At 41.7% G+C, this 24,530-nt stretch overlaps 1 protein-coding gene and 2 pseudogenes across 1 annotated transcript; 1 reads left to right on the top strand and 2 right to left on the bottom strand.

Moving 5' to 3' along the window:
• Positions 1-684: 684 nt before the first annotated feature.
• LOC127674231 (60S ribosomal protein L7a-like) lies at positions 685-1,505 on the bottom strand (annotated as a pseudogene).
• Positions 1,506-3,338: 1,833 nt separating this feature from the next.
• Positions 3,339-3,976, top strand: LOC127674230 (cell division control protein 42 homolog; annotated as a pseudogene).
• Positions 3,977-12,907: 8,931 nt separating this feature from the next.
• Positions 12,908-23,499, bottom strand: Hey2 (hes related family bHLH transcription factor with YRPW motif 2). Its single transcript, XM_052169854.1, has 5 exons — positions 23,299-23,499; positions 21,265-21,343; positions 21,054-21,137; positions 18,174-18,255; positions 12,908-15,116 (listed from the first exon to the last, which is right to left on the bottom strand). Exons 1-5 carry the CDS (start codon positions 23,379-23,381, stop codon positions 14,425-14,427), a joined length of 1,020 nt encoding a protein of 339 aa, XP_052025814.1. The 5' UTR covers positions 23,382-23,499; the 3' UTR covers positions 12,908-14,424.
• Positions 23,500-24,530: the final 1,031 nt, after the last annotated feature.

Here is a 24,530-nt window from a genome sequence, read left to right as displayed (position 1 = left end):
TTTAGGGTGTTCCAGAGAGCCAGAATCCCTAGAAGATGATAGGTAGAGGTTAGATTACAGATAGATAGATAGATAGATAGATAGATAGATAGATAGATAGGTAATAGATAGACAGATAGACAGATGATAGATAATAGACCCCTAGAAGATGATAGACAGAAGATAAATGGATAGATAGATGATAGACAGATATACAGGTAATAGATGATAGATTATAGATAGATAAATATAGATAGATGATAGACAGCTGGTAGATAATAGATGATAGAGATAGATGATACGTAGATAATAGATTATAGATAAGCATGAGAGACAAATGATAGACATACAGATAAATGGCATGGTGTTAATTAGCTTTCTTGTTACTGTAACAAAAATATCCAAGAGAACTTAAAAGGGGAATTTTTTTTTTTTTGACTCCTGTTTTCAGAGGTGTCAGCCAGTCATGGCTAGGATAGTATGGTGGAGCAGTAGTTCACACCATGGCAACTTGGAAACAGTGAAGCAGCCCTCTAACAACACATCCCCATGTATTGATGCCCCCACGACATGGTAATTCCATCATTTTAGGAATCCACAAAGGGATTACTCCACTGATTAGCTCAAAGCCCCCAAGATCAAATCTCTGATTTTCCTTTTTTTAATTTTTTAATTATATTTATGTACAGAAAAGTTAGTGTACATTTAATCCAATTTAGTGGTGAGTTCTTCAGCCTTTGCCTTTTCCAGCTTGACAATACAAACCACAGACTTAGGACCCAGGACGTTGCCTCCCCAGTGGTGGCAGATCTCATCTTATCTGTCATTATAATTGGTCCTAAGAGCTTCCACCAGCTTAGCCAGAGCACCCTTGCCTTCCAAGTTAACCCATGTGAAGGTAACAGTGGTGCATGTGTTCCTGTGGACCAGGCGCCCCAGCATGGCCTTTCCCTTGATGATGCAGTAGGGGCACCCCCATCTTTCAACACAGGGCAGGCAGGAAAAACACCAGCTCAATGGGGTCTACATCATGGGCAAACACCACCAGCTGAACCTTCTTGTTCTCCACCAAGGTGGTGACTGTATTGACTCCTGCTAGGAGGACAGAGAGACTCTTAGTTGGGACATCCTCTTCGCCAGCAGCTTTCTTCTCAGGACGGGACAGCAGTCTTTGCTTCTTCTCCTGCTTTGTCCCTGGCCTGTACTTGTGGGCAAGCTCAAGCAGCTGAGTAGCTGTTTGCCCGTCCAGGGCCTGGGTGAACTGGTTAATGGCAGGAGGTACTTTGAGCCACTTACAGAGGATGGCTCTTTGCTGCTGCAGCCTGATGTAGTGGGGCCATTTGATGAAGCGTGTTAGGTCTCTTTTGGGGCTGGATGCCCTCCCCAATGCTCTGCCCAATGCCCTGCCCAAAGTTCTTGGGCCTTTCCTCAAACAAAGGATTGACCACCTTCTTAGCCTCCTGTTTCTTGACGACAGCAGGAGCTGGGGCCACTTTCTTCCTCTTGGTCTTCTTTCCTTTGGGCATCTTGCTCAGTTGGTGGAGAGAGAAAGACGAGGGAATTGTCCTGATTTTCTAACTTAGGCATTTCTTACCCCAATTATATTGACAATCTAAATTAACCATCTCAGATAGGTAGCTGGTTAAGTAGACACATAGAAGAAAAGAGAGTCACTGTGGGGACTGACTATATGATTATGAAGGCTGAAAGGTACCATGCTGGGGCATTTAGAAGCTGAAGAGCCTGAGGCAGCAGTAGTTGAGCTCAGTCCAACTCTGAAAAGCCTCGTAGCCAAGGAAGATGGTAGTAGAATTCTTCAGCCATAGCTGAAGACTTGTGAACCTCATATAAATCTTGAAATCTCAACCCCAAGAGTCTTAATTCTGCTGTCCAGTGGCAGGAAAAGCAGAGTGTCTCAGCTCGTGGACATACTGATGCAAACATTGGCTTTTGTTCCCTCCAGGACTTCAGTGATTGGAGGACACCACAGTCTTCCTTAGCCAGCCCACATACTCAGTAGGCTACCTCTCGTGGAACACCTCCTCATATCCCTCCAGCAAACAGAGCGTGGCAATAGTGCACTTTATCATTGGCATTTATTGAATGCTCAATCCCACGCTGTTGATACCTAAAATTAACTATCACAGTGACCAAAGCAGGCATCTGCCATAGACACAGCGACAGCACCTGGGATGTGATGAGGGACACATGCTGGGACTCAATGCAGGATGAGTTCAGATAGGGACATGCAGCCAGATTATAGGTGACTTGGTGACCTGCTTAAACATTGCACGTGGAATTCGATAGAACTCAGCATTCAAGAGGCCTTGAAGCTACAGGATCTGGAATGTAGAACAATCATCACCACCACTGATCTCAGGATGTGTGCTCTGTATGATTAGTAGAGTCGAGGGGATCACACAGAAGATGCTGGGATCAGAAGGCCAGCAGGCAGAGATGGTAAGCCCAGCTTCTTCCCAACACAGCATTTTTAAACTGGAGTGAGAAGTCTTGTGCCACCAAGCTTGGGAGGATTTGGAATCTCCAAAAAGGGAAATTTGTAAATAGACAGGTGATGAAGGAATAAACTCAGGAAATGAAAAGAGCAGCATAACTAATAAAGGAAGTAGCAACTGTGATGTTAGAGAGAGTAAGACTTAAGAAAGAGCCGGGGTGCTGGCTCCTTGCCTAAGAACACAGGTTGCTCTTCCCAGAACCATATGGTAGCTTGCAATCACCTGTATCTCCAACCATAGGAGATCCAATATCCTTTTCTGGACTCCAGGAGGGCCCAGCATACATGAGGTAATTAGACACATATGCAGACAAAACAGTCATAAATTAAAAAAAAATAAAAATAAAGGTTAAATAATTAAAAACATAGAAGTAGGAGGTAGTAGAGGAAGCAGAGTCTTGCTGAGAAGCTGAGGAGAAGATGAAGGTGTGGCAAGCCAGACCAACTCAATCTTGGGTTCAGGATCCATCTTAGAGAACCTGACCTAAGCTTAAAATTGAGTTAACCAACAAGCCTGAACCTAGCACTAGCTTCCAGGTTCTTCCCAGCAAGCCCTAGAGACCTAGCACTATTCTCCAGGTTACCCCCTAACAACAACCAATCAGGAGGAAAGCAGAAGTTAAGTTTATCGTTTGGCTTCCAGCATCAATCAATCATTTTAAAGGGCAACAAGTTCCATAATAGCCCCCCACCCCCAGTCAGATACATGCCAAGCTGGATACCCTGTGCTTGTGTGCTTAACTCTATAAATGCTTGCTTGATACTCCGCTCAGGGCTTAGTCGGTGTCCGCAGTGAGCCCAAACTCAAGCTCAAATAAATAAGACTCTAGCGTGATTGTATCTTGGTGCTGTTGGTAAAACATGTCTCCTGATATCCTACACAACAAACAAATTTCCATCGGAATATGTACCAACTATTTTTGACAACTATGCAGTCAAAATTGGTTATGATGGGTGGCAAGTATCAAAAAGACTCTTGGACTTTTTGAATTTGCAGGGCAAGAGGATTTTGACAGACTATGACCTCTATGTTCTCCACAGACAGATGTTTTCCTAGTATGTTTCTCTGTGGTCTCTCCGTCCTCATTTGGAAATGGGAAAGAAAACTGGGTACCTGAGATAACTCACTACTGTCCAAAGACTCCTTTCTTGCTTGTTGGGACCCAAATGGATCTCAGAGATGACCCCTCTACTATTGAGAAACTTGCCAAGAAGAAACAGAAACCTATTACTCCAGAGACTGCTGAAAAGCTGGCGAGAGATCTGAAGGCTGTCAAGTATGTGGAGTGCTTCACCCTCACACAGAAAGGGATAAAGAATGTGTTTGGTGAAGCAGTATTGGCTGCCTTGGAGCCTCCAGAACCCAAGAAGAGCCACAGGTGTGTGCTGCTTATTAATGCATGTCCAGAGCCCTTTCTGCACAGCTGGTGTTGTCATCATACTAAAAGCAATGTTTGGATCAAACTAAAGATTAAAAATTAAAATTCTTTTCTGCAGTAGTGACAAAGGCCCCACACCTACCCACGTGCACTCATGTGAAACAAGGCCCGTTAGAATGCACCCCCTGCTCTTACAGTAATAATTAATTTTGAAAAATTATGTATTGTCTGAAAAGCATGGAGTGCTAGTTTTTGTTTTCCTTGTTTTTGAAAAAACAACCAAATCCCTCAAATGTTTTGTTTTGTTGTTTTATTTGTTTAAAAGCAAGGCATGTTTGTGTTGACTGTAAGAGACTAATTCAAGTTGTCAAAGCTCCTTGCTGGCTCCATTTTGGAGAGTAATGTGGGGCATCTTAGTATCTTCTATTTTCATTTTGTTTTGTTTTTTCCTCAACACTTCTCTCCTTTTGGGCTCTATATGGGTTGTTTCTTAGACTTGTATTTTAAAATTTGTCAACTAGAGGACAGCCCGTGGGGGAGGAGGACAGATTATTTCCACATCCCACTCCCTAGGTCTAGGTTAGCAACTGTGTCCTTATGTGGTGCTCTTAGGAAGGAGTATAGAAATGCCTCGTTTAATAACATACTCCTTCTTGAAAGTTGCCTTTTCTCTCCACCCTTAAGTGGATCCAGTCTTTGATGAAACTCATGAGGGTGGGTGGAAGCTGTCTTGCCCCTCTTTCTAGGGTGCACTCTACATGTGTCTGTAACTTTCAAGGCTATTTGTTTGCCATTTGCTGATTTGGGGAGGGGGATGATTTCTAACTTCTTTCATTGATAAATGAAAAAAAGGATTGTACCTTTTGAAATACACCAAATGGATTGAGTTCCTAATTTTAAAAAAAAGAAGTTCTTTTGCCCCTGTAGTCATTTTCTTATATGCTTAGCATAGATTTACAACTCACTGATTGAGCTGAAGACCTGGTCTGTAGAGTTCTTTACGGATGGTGTAAGGAAGCACACCTTACTGATGATGGCTGGCTCCTCTGAGATGACGAGTTACAGGCCTGCTTCATTAAAAGGCTATGAGCATATGGGGTGGGGAGCATACTTTCAACTAACATGGCGACCAGTCAAGGCTAGCCCCTTTCTTCTTTCATGCCCATGAGGAAACTTTGAACAACTGGGCGAAGCTCTCTCAAGAAAAATGGAGAAAGCCTCATGATTCTTTATAAGTGTTAATAGAGACTTTATCAGATTATTTTGTTTGCAGGTTCCAGTTTTTAAAAATGTTTAGGTAATCTCCTTCCCCAGTCCTGATCATGTGGATTCATTAGTGCTGATCCAAGGCTTTCATGTGTCTCAACTCTTTGCATATGAATTCTTTTCAGATGTATTAAACAAACAAAAACCCTTCACAAAAGATTAAAAAAATAAATGCTATTTATTGATATATCAGTTGATGTAACACTCTTAATAAAACAGGGCATTTAAAGGAATAAGGAAGATGGAAACCAGTTTGGGAAGAACAGAGAGGGCTTTGCAGGTTCACAGTCATTTGATGATCTGAACCTAATGTGTGTTATTCTTTGGCATTGGTTTAATATTTAAGTAAGATGAAAAATAAAGAAATGATAATTTTCTAGTTAGCTTTTGAGATAATTGCATGGAACAATTAACAGGAAAAAATGCTTTTAAGGTGGGAAAAAAGCAGTCAGGTTGAAAAATGATAAATATGAAAATATACCACAAGAGGGCATCCTAGCCTCATGTGATACAAATTCATTCTCCAAGTAGCCCTATTAAGACAGAATATGGCTGAAATCTAGGATCTGTTTGCCTACAGGGGAAATAGAAAATAATCATCTTTCCTCCTTTCTTCCTTTCCTCCCTTCCTCCCTCTCTGTCTGTCTGTCAAGATTTTTCTTCTCATCGGTTGTGCTTGATTTTATTTATACATGTACTTACTGTTGTTTCAGATTAAAGTTCAGTGGGAGTCTTTAAAGAAATAAAATGCAAATTAGTTCTATTAGTCTAGACTAGGACTCTCATTCATTCATTCTTCGTTCCATTATGCATCCAAGGATTCATCCAGTTATTCAATCTACACAAATATATGTTGAGCTACTCTTCTGTACCAGACAAACAACAAAGAGGCCCTAGAAATGCAATGGGAGACAAACATCCCATATCATTTTTCTTTAGTATAGGAAATCACAGAGTCACAGACAACTTTCAATTGCTAAGTTCTGTGAAAAGGAAGAATGCAGCCTTGCAAGGACACAAGGAGGTTCTTTTTGGGGTAGTGATACCAACAGAATAATGCATTTGATCAGAAATTTGAAGATGAGTCACCTAAAGAGAACAAACATTCTAATTGAAAGGGACACAGGCAAGGTCTTGCAGCAAGGCAAGAAGAAAACCAGTAAGGCTGGGTGTTAAATGAGAGAGGCAACGGACAACAATGAAGACCACTTCATGATGGGTCTTTCCCAGCTTTGCAATCTGACCTTAAAAATTCATCTTCAGAACAAAGACCAAGAGGATGCTGTTTCTGTAGAAGCCATACTGACACATGGTAAAGGGATAAGCCACCAATTCTGCCTCAAGGGCTGCGTGGTAGAACACAATCCCATTGACCTGGGTGTTATGAACTTGGTGATATGGTAGAACATCATCTAAAAACAGTAATATAATCTCAAATTCATTAGTATTCATCAGAGTTAAGATTTTCTTTTAATGATCCAAGACTTCCCCAGAGTGTCTATTTTCAATCAGACCAAAAAAAAAAAAAAAAAAAACCAACCAACCAACCAACCAACCAAACAAACAAACAAAAAAGCTCAAACCATTGTTCTTGAAGACAGGACACACAAGATACACTATCTTTAAAAACAAATGGAACTAGTTACCTCATCCACAGCAAAACAAAATCCACTAAAATATAAAAGATATGAATGAAAATGCTTACTTTATGGTCACATTGTCTCCAAAAGAACCACATCTTAGAAGCTAGGCCAGTAGGTGAAACTGCACAAATGTTTATCTTACTTGGGGGGTCTCAGTTGTTCTCATGTGTAAGTTGAAGCATTGGCCAAGTTTATGTTCTTCTAAGCCTGTGAATCTATAAATTTGCTCATAGAAGCAATATGCACATGATAGTAATTTAATGTAAACAGAATGTATGCTGCATTCCTTGGGATGCATTGAATGTAGATATGTGAGTGGGAAGTAGAGGTTTTGCATATGAACTTCTGGGTCTTCACATTACTTGGGCAGAAGCTGCACTAATGTTATTGATCGTTCACTATGTATAAAGTCTTATTGCTATTATTTAGTCTTCAGAAACTCCTAGTGAGAAAGATTTTTAAGAAAACTAACACAGACTCAAAAATAAGTTCCAAGTTCTATAGTTCAGTCATTCTCCCTTTATTTTTTTTTGAGACAGGGTCTCACTGAACTTGGAATTCATGGATGCCTAGACTGGCCGCCAGTGAACTACTGGGATCCTCTGGTCCCAAGTCTCCAGTACTGAGCTTGTAGAAAAAAATGCACAGCACATCGAGGTGTTTTTCTCTTTGTTTTATGTTTATGGCTGTTTTGCTTACATGTATGTCTATGTACCATGGATGTCTAGTGGCTATGACCATCAGACAATGCCAACAGATCCTCTCAGATTGCAATTACAATCACTTGTAAGCCATTATGTGGGTGCTGGGAATTGAACCTGGAGCCTCTGGAAAACTAACCAATGTGTTTACCAGCTGAACCATCTCTGCAACACCACCTGTTTTAGTTTGTTTTTCCTTCCTGATGTGTGTGCTAAGAATCTGAACTCAGATCCTCATGCTTGCATGGAATACATTTTACTGACTGTGTCATCTCCCAGCTTCTAAGAGTTGAAACTTAAGAAAAGAAAGATATAAGTATTGAAGGAAACAGTGGTAACGACTAGACTTATAAATATGGAATTGAAGTGGTCTGTTGAATAAGTACCAAGAATTTTACTACATTCTCACATGTTAAAAGTGATTAATAGACTTGACTAAAGTAATTAAACATGAGTTTTCCCAGATGTGGCTGTGAAGGTGTGCTTTCCCTGAGCACTCGGCTGACTTGTTATGATGTCCTTTCCGTGGCAGCAGAGGACACACCAAGGACTTTTCCCCCAGAGCTGTTTTAAAAGAACAAGTAGATATTGAATCTTCACTGCTGTCTCACTTCATCTTACCTTGAGGACAATTTGTGAACTTTGCTTCTTTTTTTTTTTTTTCTTACGTTCTATGCACCTGGACAAAGGCCTTCTCCAGGATCTTGCTGTGTTGGGAAGTGGCTACATACTTTATATTGAGCCATGTCTATGACTTTACTTCTTGGATATCCTTAGAGTCTGAGATTCACATCACATCAACGGTGAAGCTGTGATCTATGTGAACCATGTAATTCATGGTTTTCGTGTCTAGATCTGTTCTCACAAGAGTCACCCTCAGGAAACACCTGATTCAAATCTGCTCCTTGGTGCACTACATTGAACTTATGTACAGGTTGATTCAACAGTAGTACTAGTGATTTCATAGCCCTCATTTGATGGGCACAGTCGACTTCAAGCCTCTCTGTGGTAGCAGCAAAAGGTGAATGTATGCCATGGATAATACTTGCCTATGAGTTCATATCCTCATCTGATAGTCAATAAACTGAGTTTGAGGTTTTTTTTTTAATATTTTTATTTTCTGTATTCTTCGTTTACATTCCAAACGATTTCCCCTTTCCCGGATCCCCCCTCCCCATATGTCCCATAAACCATTCTCCAATCACCTTCTTCCTATTTCTCTGTCCTTATATTCCCCTCCAATGCTAGGTCAATCCTTTCCAGGATCAGGACCTTCTCCATACTTCTTCATGGAAGAAGTCATTTGTTATGCGATTTGTGCCTTGGGTATTCAGGGCTTCTGGGCTAATTAATATCCACTTATCAGAGATTGCATTCCATGTGTATTCTTTTGTGATTGGGTTACCTCACTTAGGATGATATTTTCCAGATCAAACCATTTGCCTAAAAATTTTGTGAATTCATTGTTTCTAATTGTTGAGTAGTATTCCATTGTGTAAATATACCACATTTTCTGTACTCATTCCTCGCTTAGTTTGAGTTTTGATTTATTGCCACACTTAGACATTTGTACTACTCTATGCCTATCATTCTGCCAGCAGAAAGATGTAAAACTAACAAAAACATAATAATGGTGGTTTGTGAGATAAAAATTGACTAGCTTCATTCTCATTAGGAGTGGCTTGTAGCTTGACGAAAGTGTTCATGATGAGAGTAAAATACAGCCTATGTTTTACCCTTTAGACTGAAAACATATTTCTATTATCTTGCCAGATTACCTTCTCATCCAACAAAAAAGCCTGTTTATAGCACCTGTCTGGGAAAGACTGGCCAGGATGAGCTTGCTTGCCAGCATCCTGGTTCAGCACAAAGTCTACACAATGGCAGCACGGTCTCCTTCATCATATTGTTTTGGTTTTGAAAAAGTGTTAAGGTGTTTTCTAACAGGAGACAAAGGTTTAAAGATGTGCTGAAAGATCTAGGAAGCAGTTCTGCAATACAGTAAATAGTAATCAGTTCAATAGTTTATCATCAGGAAGAAGGGGTTAACTGAGGATACCCCATTGCTTCAGGAGCCTATAGCAATTTAAAATCTATCACCACTCTTACACCAGGGAAACATTGTAAATGATAGGCATTATTACTTGAATGTTTTTTTCCCATCTGATAAAATGCCATTTCATTTTCACTATAATGAAAACACAAAATGGTTACAATTCAAAGCCTACATAAGACCATGTAGAGATAACTCAGTAAAGGTATTAAATCTTTTTCTACCCTTAAACTGTGTAATGCACTCGGCTGAAGGCATTTACTGTTCCTGCTATTACCACAGACTCAAAGAATGGCAGGAGCATTCAAGCCAAACATGGAAGGTTAAGATCTTAGAATCAAAGATATCATTGGGAATAAGGATTTTTGAAACATCATGTGTACATCCGAACTGCAATTACTACAAAAACCATCCCCCCCCCACTCTAGTCTAAAGAACTCAGGGCAGTTTGAGCCCTTCCTAGTAATGAGACTTTACAATGGATGCAGGTCAGCACAGACCAAATGAAGGCTTGCTTTATGAAAAAATGGATCTAGAATGAATAAATATTTTTGAATAGATCAACACACACACACACACCTCTTATCTTTTATAATAACTTTAACATCTTTTCTTAATTCTTCAGCATTCTGTTTGTATGTTGTCAGTCATCTTACAAAGATTGCAAAAACTCTTTGGTATTCTGCACAGAAGGTAAATTCACTTGCCCAAAAGGGCAAGGCACCTGTCAAAAGAATTTTTTAATATGGCATTATGGAGTAAACGTGAGTTCTTCTTTTTCTTTTTTTTAATGTTTTATTTATTTATTTCATGTATGTGGGTATACTGTCACTATACCCAGACACCCAGAACAGGAAGGGCATTAGATCCCATTACACATGGTTGTGAATCACCTTGTGGTTGCTGGGAATTAAACTCAGGACCTCTGGAAGAGCAGTCAGTGTTCTTAACTGCTGAGCCATCTCTCTAGCCCAAGTTATTTCATTTTCTATCCTCTCACCTGCTAAGGAGAGATGGCAGCTTCATGCTAAACCTATATGCAGACTTATTTTTATATTCAGTCAACCCTGGTAGGGTGAGATCCTGGGGGTATTCTAGATGACTCTGAGTTCAAAAATAATAAAATATCACCAAAGCCATAGCCAAAAGTTTGGGCTGAGAAAGTAAACAGACCCACATGGAGTCACAGTCAACGTGCTAGGTATGATACCAGACAGTTAATATCATTTTTTAGCTTTCAGGATGTTGATACAGTATTGTGACTTCTATAATAGAGGTATGGGGCTTGAATGAAGAACAGATTTCTGGAACATGACTTACTCCTTATTAGGGCTTCAGTTGAGTTCCTTTCTTGTCCTTTGTCTTAGGGTGGTCCTAGTTCCAATGGTTACATAGCTAACAAAGTGATTCCCTAACCAACCCTTCTTTCCCTTTCCTTTGAGGGCATGGGAGAAAGCCTTGTACCTAGACATCACTTCCCACATGATCTGCCCTTACAACAGATCACCCAGGCACTTTTCAATATCTTCCATTGACTTTCAAAGACATATCCTTTCAAGGATTGTGAACTATAGCGATGGTTCAAACTCCATGTTTGCTGTGATGCTTTGCTGAAGCAGTTGGAAGGAACATTCACAATCTCAGGGATTGTTTAGACCTCAAGAGCATCACAAGGGCAAGTTTAATACCACTTTTAGGGAAATGAAGTGGCATAGTGTCACTGGGCAGCTAAAACATGGAAACAACAAACAAAAAACCCGGTATCTTTTGATCACCACACTTACAAAGTTACTTAAGGGAACGTTAAGGTAGCCAGCTCTTTATATCATTAGCTGTTACTTCTAAAATTGCATTCATCATTAGTATATTGGCTCAAACTCAAAATGCATGGTTTCCTTTTTACACTTAAAGTGTTTTATAATCAATCTGTAAAGTTTATATTTAGAAGTCCATATTCTTTTAAGATGATGTTAAATCAACAGCAATTGATAAAGACTTAGACCTACGGGAACATGCAATTCTGAAATCATAATCCTTTGGGATGGTGTCTCTCAGATAATTAGTCTTGAATTGAAATAACCTATGATGGGCACTTGGAATAAGTCACATAGAAAGACATGAACAAAGGCTTCCTTCCTGTTATAATCCCCATGTACATGTGAAGTAGTGGGCACTATTCTAGGTAATACTTGGACTTTTATTTCTTTGATATTACTTTAAAATTCTTCACATCTCTTCAAATAAAATAGGAAAGGCCATATGTGTCAATGATCTCAAAAAAGAACAATAACCCCCTCTTTCACTGCTGCCAGATAAATTTTCTTAATTCCCAGCACCACATCATGCCTGTTCCTTTTAAAGCCACTATAACAGTTAGGGTAAGGTTCCTTTACACCACTCCAAACCTGCGTAGTACTGTTTAAAGATGTGTACATACTCGCTGATGTGAAACGCAAAGCTATGTTCTAGTGTGCACACACATAGCTTTTATGTTTGGGGAAACCTCAAATTTCTCCTTTCTTCCTTCTGTTCTACTAAAATGCCTCTGAGTTAACTTGGGGACTGTTACATAAAACCCACCAACAAACTGACTCCTAAAAGTTCTTCCCTTTCCCCTGAAACAATTTTTAAAAGACTTATATCCTTTTTGTACATCCTTTTGTAACAAACATGAAAATGATCAACCTAAATTAAGTAGTACATAGCTTCACAAGCCAGAAATCACCATCACAATACCATATACTTCATTTTCCAAAAGCAAACATGACTGTCCTCTATTGTGACTGCCCTTCCACCCCAATCTTTTCATCTGAGCATGTTGACATGAATGATACAACGATCTCTTTTCATACTTTTGGTGCTTTTTTTGGCCCAGGGATTTAGGAGTTCTGCCTGACTTAAGCCTTCTCTGAAGAGGGGGCCACAACTACAACATCTCCACCTTATCAATGAAACTTTCAAAGACACAGGGGACTCACCGTCGGGATGCATTTCCATGCCTATCACCTATCTGTCTACTGGTGTTCCATGACTATGCCTAGTGTTTGAGCTATACAATATGACACACATTCTAGCTCATTCTCTATGTTTGATATCCTCTTATTTTGGAAGTCTTTTTATACCTTTCCAAGAGCAAAGGTTATGATTAAATGATGCTACTTGTTGAGAGTGTGAGGCAGCAGGATCTTGATTTTCAGGCCAAGCTAAGCTCTGCAGCAAATTCCAGGCCAGTATGTGCTGCACAGCGAGACCCTGTCGATAAATAGGATAAATAAATAAGGAAGAAGCAACACAAGGTAGAGGACAATGAACACCTTTTTTGCCTTTGAAATTCTTACCCGTTTTTAACCCATAAGCTCCATATAGTTTATTTTAAAGTAATGTGTGAATTCTGTAAGTTAAGTGATCTTGAGACACATGGCACAATGCTGTGGCTGAGTTAGTAAAGGAAGGCCTCACATCTAAGGCAATGTCAGCTTGCCATTCTGAAGAGCAACTCATCCACATGACATAGTCAAAAAAGGACGTCATTTAATTAGTGACACATAGACTTTTGCATAGAAAAAAGTTACAAAGTAATACAGAAAAGACCAGGTACAGCGATTTTAAAAACATATTTATGAGTATAACTTTGCATAATGTTTAACATTCTCTTGTTTATTGCTTTCTCCACACAGCAGAGAAATGAAGTGCATAAGGATACGTGCTGTGTCTTTATCTTTCAAATATAAAATCTTATGTGCTCAACTTCAATGTATTAAGAGATTATTTTGTCACTAAACAAGATAAAAAAAAAATCAAAACCAAAACACCATTATGTAGCACTAGTCTAGGCATGGACAAAAATAATTTATGTACAACTCATTACATACATTCGTTGTGATTTGGGATCAAATACAGTCTCTAACTTGACCAGGGCATTTACACCATGTAGCTTTTCCCTTCCATATCATCTCTACTCATTTCATTACTTTCAGAAATGCAACACTCTCCGCCCCAGACAGACCAAAAAACAGACATTTCATGTTGTCAGGAGAAAACTGGAGAAGTTAAACATATAAAAATAGTCCAGGTGAAACAATAAATTAATCCAAACTATTGCAAACTGAAGAGTTTTCGAGTTGGTGTGAATGAGCCTCTGGTGGGCACAGTGGGTGACGGCTTCTAGCACTGTATACCTGTAAGTTTACATAAAGAAGCACTGTGCTTTCAGCCAGGGCTCAACAGAGGTATGGGCGCTTGAAGGCAGAGCAGAAATGCTTGTTAATGGGCCTATGGTGGAACTGCTTATTTCATTGCATTGCTAAATGTCACTGCTTGGCAAGTCTATATAAAGAAAACAAAAATAAAACTAGGTCATTCAGCTTAATTTTCATTCATCTTTCTCTCCAATAAAACCTGTTGGTTTCCAAAGAACACGAGATCTGCAGCCCAACACATTGTCTGCTCCTTCCCTTTCTCAACCAGACAGCTATACCCTTCTGATCTTGTGCTACAATACATTCCTTAGTCCAGGCACTTAGAAAACATGGTATTTCTTTTTCTTCTCCCTTCTAGCATCAGGAGAACTCAGTTATGGCGTTTTTCTTTTCCAAGTCAGGAGTATGAATGCACCACTGGGTCGTGACATCAGTGTATTTCCCAAAAAAAGTTTAAATGGAAATAGGTGTGCCGCTTTCAGGTTGCTGATGTTAGTTGCCAAGCTGCCTTAAACAAAGAAAAAAACAATACTACATTTCCATTTGTGTGAAGTTTGCTTCTCAGATCGCTTTATTGCTGCTGTGTAGATCTGTACGTAACTGTATAACTACCTTCAGGGTGCAGAGGTTTGAAGCTGATTCCAAAGTGGAGGGCATGAGTTACTATTGCAAAGAGATTCAAGAATAACTTAAAAGGCTCCAACTTCTGTCCCCCAGGGTCGGTAAGGTTTACTGTTTGTCCCACTGCTTGTCTGCTGAGGACTGGAGGCTGCAGATACTGACAAGGGTGGGCTGATTGCTGTTGCAGCAGCAACAGCGGCTGCCGCCGCCGCATTGGATGGGAGCATAGGAAAGGCCCCTGCGAAGGACAGAGGGAAGCTGTGCGCAGCGGCTGTGGCTGCTGCAGCTGCAGCATGCACAGTGGCCGAAAGAGACAGGAGAGAGGTGGAGAGAGGTGGCACGCAGGGTGCAACGGTGCCCGTTGATGGCATCCGAAGAGCAGAATCTGCATGGGCAAACGTTGCTGTGAGGAGGGCAGAGCCATGGGCAGGAGGCACTTCTGAAGATGTGGAGAGGCGACATGGGGTTGACTCCGATGTGTGGAGTCCATTGGGTTGGAGCAGGGCTGTGGGGAGATGGTGGAAAGCAGCTGCCCAGTGGTGAGGGTGCAGGGGGTGATGATGGTGGGCCATGGTGGACGTCATCACTGCGGCCTCCCGCTGGGAAGCACAGGTGCTGAGGTGAGAGACAAGGCGCACGCGTAGTGGGTCCGATGGGTCAAGGCCTTCCACCGAGCTTAGGTACCTAGCGACTTCTGTCAAGCACTCCCGGAAGCCAATGCTCATGAAGTCCGTGGCAAGAGCATGGGCGTCAAAGTAGCCTAAAGAGGGGTTGAGGAGAGTCAGAGGTGAGGGGGCAAAAGTCGGGGAAAATGACACGGCACACGAATAGCCATCTTCTTAGATGGCACTCTCGTGTTCTCTAGAGATGAGATGACTCTTCTGAAAATACAATGGCTACTATGATCTTTTTTTCTTCAGGAGTAAAGAAAGGATACTCTACATGTGGCATGCACAACAACTTTAGCAGTGTTGTAGTTAAACTAGCGTTGGAATGTCTCAATAAGAAAAAACAAGATGGGGCATTCATGTTTCGAATACCTGCCCCCTCCCCCCGACCCCCACCAGAGTGGGAAGAGATGTCTTTGCTTTAGTATTGTGGGATAATGACTTCCCTCAAAAAACATGGTTTTTGTTTGTTTGTTTGTTTGTTTATTTGTTTTTTGGAAATAGAAAAAGTCTCAAGGAGTTGGCTTTTCCAGGATAGGACCCAGGACCTGCACGGCTAAATGCATACTCTGTCTCTGAGTACCAATAGCCTCCTCTTTTTTTTTTTTTTCTTCAGAAGCATTTACAATGTATCACTTTTTACTTTGACAGAGCAAAACTTACCTATTTTCTTTAGACTATTTTATATTCGAAGCATTATGAGAAACTTGTTATGTTTACTGCTTAATCTGGAAATGATAAAAAGGGTTTTTGGGGCAAATATTACCATCAGGACAGGAGAAATTTCACTAAGCTGAGGAAGAGACTATCATGAAGGGCTGGGTATCAGCAGTAAAACTGGTTTTTATCCTTAGACCCCAGAGCAGTTATTAAGAAAGTGCCCAGGATTAGGAGGAAAGGTTGTTCCTCATGAGGATGCCTCCATGGAAGGACCCCACATGACAGTCTTTAGGGTCCCCTGCAGGCTTGAGCTTCTGACTTTCTCAAAAGGAGGAAGGCATTGATCACAGGCCAGAGATTCTGAAAAAAAATGAGATTTGGGTTTTTCCCTAGAAACTATTATGATCTTTTGAATTTTGCTGGTGTTTGTAAAGTGAGTGACATTTGATATCTGCTTGCTCTATGGCTGAATATGGCTGAGTCTTATTGCATCTTAAGGAATATGAATTATGTAATTCCTATTCTATGTTGGACGCAGAGGGAAACACAGATAAGCAGCTGACTCATGTAAGTGGGTCTTGAGTCCATACTTCCTCTGTACACTTCCTCTGTACCAGGGAAGGTTTCTAGGCTTCAAGCAAATTAATTTAAAACCATATGTGAGGAGGCCTTCACCATTGTCTCTGTGCTACAAAGGATAAAACTGGGGCTCAGAGAGGAGGAGTTGACTCCGCCCCTGTGACAGAGCTAACGAACTGGAGAACCAGAAGTCACCATCATGCAAGTACCTTAGAACCCATGTCCTTCCTCTACACCAGAGGCAACTGTGAGCTGGGCATGTGAGGAAACACTGGCATCCCCTCTTGTTCAAGGCCTACACATTCTTCTTGGGATGACCTCTTTAGGGACCCATCAGTCAGACAACTTATATGGCATATGGTTGGAAATATCTGCATACTAATTCATCAGGGGTGAATTTAGGACTGCTCAAATAGTCATGAGTAAGAAGTAATATCAAATAGAATGAGTAAGGTGAGAGGACAACCTTACTCTTCAGATGTACAATGCATGCCAAATATTTGAGCCTTTGATAGCAATTCTTTACCCTATGGCTGCCAATCCGAGAGAAGGTAGAGTCATCCATAGCCTTCCATGACCACCTCTCACTTCACTGCTCTCCTGGAATCCCAAGGTAGCAGGTTAGAGACAGTCACACTACTTAGGACCTGTGGGCACATGCTGCTAGCTTAACCCTCGAAGACCAGCTGGTTACTTCTAACTCAGGTCAAAGGTGCAGCTAAGCTGGGCGGAACAACTGACTTCTAAGATCTAACCACTGGCTTCTATGTTACAAGAACATTTGCATCCTATATTGACTGTCCTTGGCTCAAGACAGTTTCTTGGGACATTGTGACCCGAGACAGATTATAGACATCATGTACAGAAGTCTCTCCTCCAGCCATCAGTATGGGATGGTTTGGGTCAAGTCTGATGTTCTATCAGTTTTCAGATTAGTAAAAGTGATTTGCCTTTAATTCCTTGCCCTGCCCTGCCTTGCTCAAATCTAGGGCCATAGACTGTGTAGAGGAAGCCTAAGCTGCATTGTGGAAGCCTTCAGCCTCAGAACTTATACCTTGATGCTTTCTCTCTTTGTTCAGTTATGAATAAATCTGGCTGAGATGGATATCAAAGGTATGCTTGAAGAGCTGCTAAGCCATAAGTCTGACCTGAAGTCAGACTGGAGTGGAAGCAGGAAAATGAATCTGAATGGGTATTATGACTCTCATGATTTCATCTTTTTTTGTTTTTTGTTTTGCTCTTTTAGCATGGGGGTCCTACTCTGACCTGACAATTCTTCTATGAGGTACAACTGCCCAGTATAGAGGACAGTCTACTGTGGCATGTGGATATCTACTCCTATGAGTTCTCCCCAGGAAGAGCCTGTTCTGTTGATGTTTCTACTAGAGATTTAGTAACTGTACTTCAAATGTTATGGTTGGTGTAAAGTCAAGACAGGCCAAAATAGTCTGGGCAACAGTGACAAAAAATAATTCCAGAGTCATTTCCTTTAAATGGCTAAATTATCCGGGTCCTAGCCTTGGTTGAATGACAGTGAGAGAGGAGAGCCATACATCCCAGCCCTGTTCATATCTGGATCTTTGGTGTGTTTGTTTTGCTTTTCTGTCCAGATTCCAGCACGAACTTCTCAAATCCCAAACAAACGTCTGACCAGGCTGCTGTGAAGGAAGCTTTACTCCCACAGTATTATGAAAGCAAACACAAACCCAGGGTCTAGTGCTTCTTTTGTTTTAGAGGTTCTTTCCCAGGAGTTCAACCCTGCCATTAGCATTGATTTCCACAGCTTTAATCTGGGACTGCCTATCTCAGCTCATCAGAGGGCTGTTCAACTGTGACTTCCTTATAACGTTAGAGGGAGATGAAGAAAAGAGAAAGGTAGAAAAGGGGTGAAGAACGGTACCAAATCTTACCTTTACCCCCTGTAGCCTGGAGCATCTTCAAATGATCCACTGTCATTTGCAGTATTTCAGCCTTTTCCAACTTGGCAGATCCCTTCAGAATCAAATAATAAAGTCTCATGAGTCCTACAGAAATATCTTAGAACATTAAATATTGAACTTAGTACTATAGTTCCAATCTTTCCTCTTATAAAATTCTATGTTTAATTTCATCACAGGAAAAAGTTGAAAAAATTTTAATTGTATATGTGCATGTAATATATGTGTCTGTGTGTATGTATATGTATGTGTCTGTGCATGTGTGTATGCATACAGGCCAGCATCAGAACCTACTGGAGCTGGACTTAAAAGTGCTTGTGAGTCACCCAGGATGGGTGCTGAGCCCAAATTTGTGTCTCCTAGAAGAACAGTTCATTAGTCATCTGGGCAGACTCTGAATTCATTCTAAACTTTCTATTTAAAACACCAACTACTACAGCACAGCTGATGGCATTAACTTGCAAAGACCAGAACAAGGAGTCAAAGGAATGATTGACTGAATAGTAAGAGCAATTATGTTCCTAAAATCATCTTACAAACACTTTGCTAACTGCAAAGCTCTTGAACTTTGAACTCTGCCTTCATTAATGATATATTTTCTTAAGGGACATTTTATTGTCATTTCTATTAAAGTCTACAGCAGTTAAACAGTTGAATGTTAATTCTTGAGGAATATGGATATAGTACTTTAACAAAGCATCAAAAGTAGAAGGTTCAAAAATAGCAAAAAAATCCCAGTAAGTCTTTAAGATAGCCAGTAAAGGAAAGGCACTAGGAAAGGACGCTCAAGGTTACCAGCAGGTGTCACTGTGAATTCTAGGATCACAAACAGAAAGGACCAATTTGCAGTTTACTTAAGGAGCATCTTTTGTGCCTAAGGATTTACCAATCATTCAAAACTACTCTTAAAATATTCCTTGCAGCTTGGTCTTCACGTGGGTCCCCTAACAAGTGGCGGGCGGTGCGGGGTGTGTGTGTGGGGGGTGAGGCAGAGGGGCTGTCCTGATCTCTGTTCCCTGCCTGCCATTGGGTCCCCTTCCCCTACCTGGACTGCCTGGTTGGGCCTCAGTGGGAGAGGGTGTGCTTAGTCCTGCGACTACTAGAAGTCCTGGGACGGGGCTCTCTTTTACTGAGGAGAAAGGGAGGGGACAATAGGGGGACTTTAAGGTGGGACAGGGAAGGGAGGAAGGATGAGGCTGTGATTGGGATCTAAAGTGAATAAAAATTGTAAATTATTGGAAGAAAAAAAAACTTACAAAAACCTACAAAAAACATAGTCTTGCAAATACATTGTCATTGTTCCTCTTCTTAAATAAAGCAGTCTTGGGAAACCAATTGAAAGAAATGCCCCACTTATGGGTGACTTGGGGCTTGGTGGCTTCTAACTAACTTCCTAGAGGAGCCGAATAATTAAACCAATATGCTTTTTCCCCCTATACTTAAAAAAAAAAATATCAGCAAACAGTAAATAGCAGGAGTGTCAGTTCTTTGGCATCTCTAAAGAGTACTCTCCTTTAATTGTGGCAGGGCCAGCTCTCGGGGGTTGGCAGCCAGACCCTGTAAATGGGAAAGTGTGTGTTTACAGTAACTAGCTGCCAAAGGACTGAGACTTGCTCTGAAAGTTTAAGTCAATATTTAAGAAAAGAGCCTAACAAACTAAGACTAAGGGAAAAGATCACAGAGTGACTGCCTCTTAATGTCACGGTGTAGATGTTTCAGGACTCAAAAAGTACTCCAAAAAGTAAAACAAACAAGCAACAAAGGTTATCTTCATTTCATTTGCGGCACATTAATCCGAAGCATAATTTATAGTCCATGTAAGTTATCAAAGACAGCGTTGGCACATGAATTGCAGTTTATGTCTATGTTTTCTCTGTCTTAAATACATAGAGTTAACAGTAGCAGAACATGTCCGGTACTTCTTCTTGTTCACCATGTCCATGAAGATGTCTGAGTAGCAGCTGTGAAAGTGGCCAACGGTGGCGGCGGCCCTGGATGGCCTCCAGAGGCTCTCTGTGGGGCTTGCTTTACAATGTTTGCAGAATCACAAAGTAAACAAACCAACAAAAACGGCATAAACAAGCAACACCCATTAGGAACTCAACTGAAAACACTTTCTACACAGAAATGGCTACATACTTGGAAATACGCTCTTAGAAGCCTCTGCATCAGCCATAGAGGCAGAATAAGAGAAACGACCCAAAGCCACAAAGGAAAGTGTGTTTGTTTTCTACTTTCCCAAATGGCAATTGCTTTTTATCTTTTTTATGAAAAAGAATACCTGATCTTTGAAAAGCAACATTTATGCCTAATTTTATTTTTCCAAACTTCCAAATTATATCCTAAATCAAACAATTTTCTATTAACCCAAGAATTAAAAACGAAAGTAGTTTGCTAAATAAACTGTATTAGTAATAATTTAGGAAACCAAAACAGAAGCTTTACTTCCTTAACTTTGATTTTCTTTTTTTTTTTTAAATGGTACTTTCCAAATTTGAGGGAAAAATGATATTTCACGTACAAAACTTTTGTTTTTCAATACCATATACAGCACAGTTTTAAACAAAACCCCTGCTGGCTTCACGGAAAGAACAGAGAAAGCAGGAACACTGCTACCCTTAAGGGGAAAATACGCTAAAGAATGGAAATGTTTTCGACTTCATGATGGATTATGTTTTTAATAGTTCTGCCACAACAAAGCATTTTATTGAAATAGCTGTTCTATGCCGGATCAGGGTGTGCAGAGCACACGCCATTATTTTAATGATCTTCAAGAAGAATCTACATTCCCAAATGAGAAAGTCAGATGCTCTGAGCTGTTTTTTGGGGGTGGGGTGGGGTGGGATAACTTACTTGTTTTTCAAAAGCTGTTGGCACTAGTCTTCTTAACTCAGACAAACTGTTATTTATTCGATCCCGACGCCTTTTTTCTATGATCTAGCCCAAAGAAAGCAAAGCAAAAATCTAAGGGTACATACACAGAAAAATTATCCAAGTAAGAAAATCACAGCAGTGACACACATGCTTAATTCCATGGTATAAGGGTGGGGGGGGGGTCACCTACCCCTCTCCTTTTCTTTCTTGCCATAATCTGAGAGGTGGTTGTCGGTGAATTTGGCCTCATCACTGAACTTGCACTGTGCCTGTGAAGGAGGAAGACTAGTCAGGTGCTGTATCAATGTAATCACCCCCTTCCCTGCCCCGATTCATGGCACCCACTAATATTCTGATTGATTGAGCATTATATTATTTTTTTTCGTCTGTTGATTTTTTCAAATATATGTTATTTTGGGGGGCTTTATTTTAGTTTTCAGATAGTAATTATGCCTTTAAAATGTTATTGAGGCCTTGAGACACCTTAGTAAGTTAAGGCAATTGGCCACAATTGCCTTAACATCTGGCCTGAGCTCCATCCTTTGGACCCACAGGATGCATGGGGAAGAACCACTTACACCTCTGCAAACAGAACTTGACAGTGACGGTGATGGGCCGCTTGCAGAACACATACACTAAATAAGCAATCGTGATTTCCAAAATGTTATGTGTAATTCTGCTGCCAATTCAAGTGGCAAAAATGAACCTGAGCTTTTGAGTTCACTGATGAAATAATGATAGCCGGTTAGGGTGAAAGGCCAGATTAGTGTGTCCCGTTCCTCCTCATGTATTTCTTAAAAGTCAACAATCCATCTGGATGTGTACCTCCCATCCGTTCTGCCAGACATACTAAACGTTCAGGAGCCCCACATGCCAAATGTGTCTCTACATGCAACTTTTAAAACAAAACCTAACACTTGTACTATTCCAAAAACAACTCATATTTGATAACCTAAAAAGAACAGATTTTAAGTTTTGCATATTGATCCTTTAAAAGAATACCCTAACCATATCATTGTTTAGAAACTCAAAATTTAGATTTGTACTTTGCTCGTTTAAACTTTGAAAATGAAACTGTATCACCAGCCTTGAAACTAAGCTTACATTTCAAGAAGTTGCAATTCACCTTGAGCTTACTAAAAGGTATTTTTACACTGCAAGGTTCAATCAACTGATTATTTGGTTATGTAGTTGGTTGATTAATGTATAGTCTCCCGGGGCTTTTTGTCGCTTTGAAATTCACAGGTATTATTCTTCTTTAGTGTTTTAAATTCTCCAGGTCCTGTTATGTGTCCTCTTTTGTTTTTAGAAGTTCTGTTACCACCTCTTGCCTCACTCACTTCTGGGTCTTAATTCGAAATCAATGGACTCCTTCTTTACCCCTTCAGATTTCACCCTTTCACACGACAGCCTCCGGTTTCATTTTTTAAAAGAATACTTTAAGAATGAGAGAGTTGGTAAACATTCTCTCAAGTATCTTTTTTGCTCTTGCTGTTTTCAGGATTTGATTTCTACATCTTAAAATAAGCCCGTGAAATAAATCCAGTTTTCTATATGCGGGAAGGATTTCACTCTTTGAGTGACAGCTGCAAATAAATAATTAAGGTGCTTCTGGGCATGCCAATTAGAAGCAATTATCATTTGCTCCCCCCCCCCCCCGCCCCGCTCTAAAATGCCTGGGTAATCTCGTTGTCACAGGAAACGGGAGGTCTTTCTCCTGTGATCAGAACCTTGATCTTCAAGAGACTAAAGAACCAGCAGTCAAAGCAACTGCTGCCTCATCTGCTCCTTACAGCTGTCACTCACGAGCAGGTAGGTCAGCCAGATCACCCTCTGTCAACCTGCAACTCAGCCTGTTTAGCTTTAACAGCACAGACACTTTAACTTCTCAAAAACTCAAATCGCGATCCCAGTTTCTCTCAAAACTGAAATGCAATTGCTTTTCTTTTCTCCTGACCTATTTTTGGAACTGTCCCTAAATACAGTTCCAGTATCGGGGGCGTCGCCCGGACGTGCCATTATGCGGTGCCCTGTGCTGACAGCCCGGGACCCTCCCATCTCCTGCACGCTCCAGTCCAGTTCCCTTCCAGTTGCGTCCCGTGCCTAGTGCGAACCCCATCTCTCGTCCCACCCGACTCCAGCTCAACGAGCACCCACTTCCCGGGGAAAACGGTCTGCTTTCCACCTGAAGCTTCCGGACACTCTCCGGTTTTTCCGCGCTCACCCGGAGTAATTGTTCTCACTCCCCACGTCGATGGTCTCATCCAGGTCGCTTTCGGAGGTCGTCTCCTCACAAGGACGCTTCATCGCGGCGAAGAAGGAGCAGCTACTGACGCCTAGGCGGACGGGACGCAGCGCGCTCCCGGCGGGCCTCCTCCCTCCCTCCCTGCCCTGCTTCTTCTGCAGGCGCCGCTCCCCCGGCGGCGCGGTCGGCTCCTGGAGGCTCTTTCCCACGCCTCAGTCCAGACAGGGCGCAGGACCCGGCACTGGCCACGCCTCCCAGCGCGGGCGGGGCCTCTTCGCTTCCCCGTGTGCCCGCCTTGGCCACTCTCCAGGCCCCGCCTCCCTGGGACGGTGTGGCTTTCTATTGGTTAATATGGAGGGGCGGACCCGCGCTGGCCAATGACAGCCGAAAGGCGTCGGCAGAGGCGTGGGAACGCGGCCCAGCACCTGGGAGTCGGGTGTAGAGCGCAGGCGGCAGCTTGCAGCGGCTGGAGCCGGTGCAGGCGCGAGAGCGCGCGGGGCGGGCTTGTCCAGAGCGGGTTCCCGGGGTTTGGGCCCTCAAGTGCAAGCCGCGATCTCTCCCGCCGAGTTTCTAACCTAGGTTTAAAGAATAACCGCTAGCGCGTGGCTGAGTGCGAAGGAGCGTGTGTGACGTCGGGGTGGGAGTGGAGGTGCAAGGCTTGGCGATCCACCCTTCTGGGCTGTCCCTCTTCTGGATCCAAGCTGCTGAGTGGCGGACCAGAGCAGTCGTTTTGACCCTCAGGGGATTTTGAAAGCTTTAAGTCAAAGTTGCTTTTTCACCCTGCCAGCTCCGCAGCTTCTGGGTTGTGGGAAGATTAAGGACGCCTACTCACCGGTCCAGGTGCCTTACTGCAGGAGGTTGTCCTGGTGCATTGTTGGATTTGCCACCTTGGCTACTTCCTTTGTGTCTCTGGACACAAAAACTGGAGGGTGTGTGTGTGTGTAATTATCCCAGTAAATGGTAGGCTTGAGTAGTGTCCTCCTTACTGATGGGAATCGGGATTTTAGGACACAAATCTGAGTAGGTTTTCGAGTTCAATGTTCTCAGATTTCGATTATCCAAATTAAATGTCCCAGTCATCACTCCAATTTCTCAGGTGTGTGCAGCCACGGAGTTCTTTAGCATCGGGGCGAGAAGATGAGAAGATTCGTGCTTACTTATACACTGAATTTGTTTTGTAAAGTTTGCCCGGGTCTCTAGTTCTTAGTGCA

Source organism: Apodemus sylvaticus, chromosome 23 (assembly GCF_947179515.1).
Source record: "Apodemus sylvaticus chromosome 23, mApoSyl1.1, whole genome shotgun sequence".
Taxonomy (NCBI): Eukaryota; Metazoa; Chordata; class Mammalia; order Rodentia; family Muridae; genus Apodemus; species Apodemus sylvaticus.
Note: the sequence above shows the minus strand (reverse complement) of the source record. Positions and strands in the feature narration are given on the sequence as shown.

Excerpts from the sequence above, each read along its gene's own strand:
- Hey2 (XM_052169854.1), bottom strand. The coding sequence starts at position 23,381 with ATGAAGCGTCCTTGTGAGGAGACGACCTCCGAAAGCGACCTGGATGAG. Across the intron at positions 21,344-23,298 it reads AGTGAGAACAATTACTCCGG|GCACAGTGCAAGTTCAGTGA; the intron begins GTGAGCGCGGAA and ends CCTCCTTCACAG. Across the intron at positions 15,117-18,173 it reads CCAGGCTACAGGGGGTAAAG|GCTACTTTGACGCCCATGCT; the intron begins GTAAGATTTGGT and ends ACCCCTCTTTAG.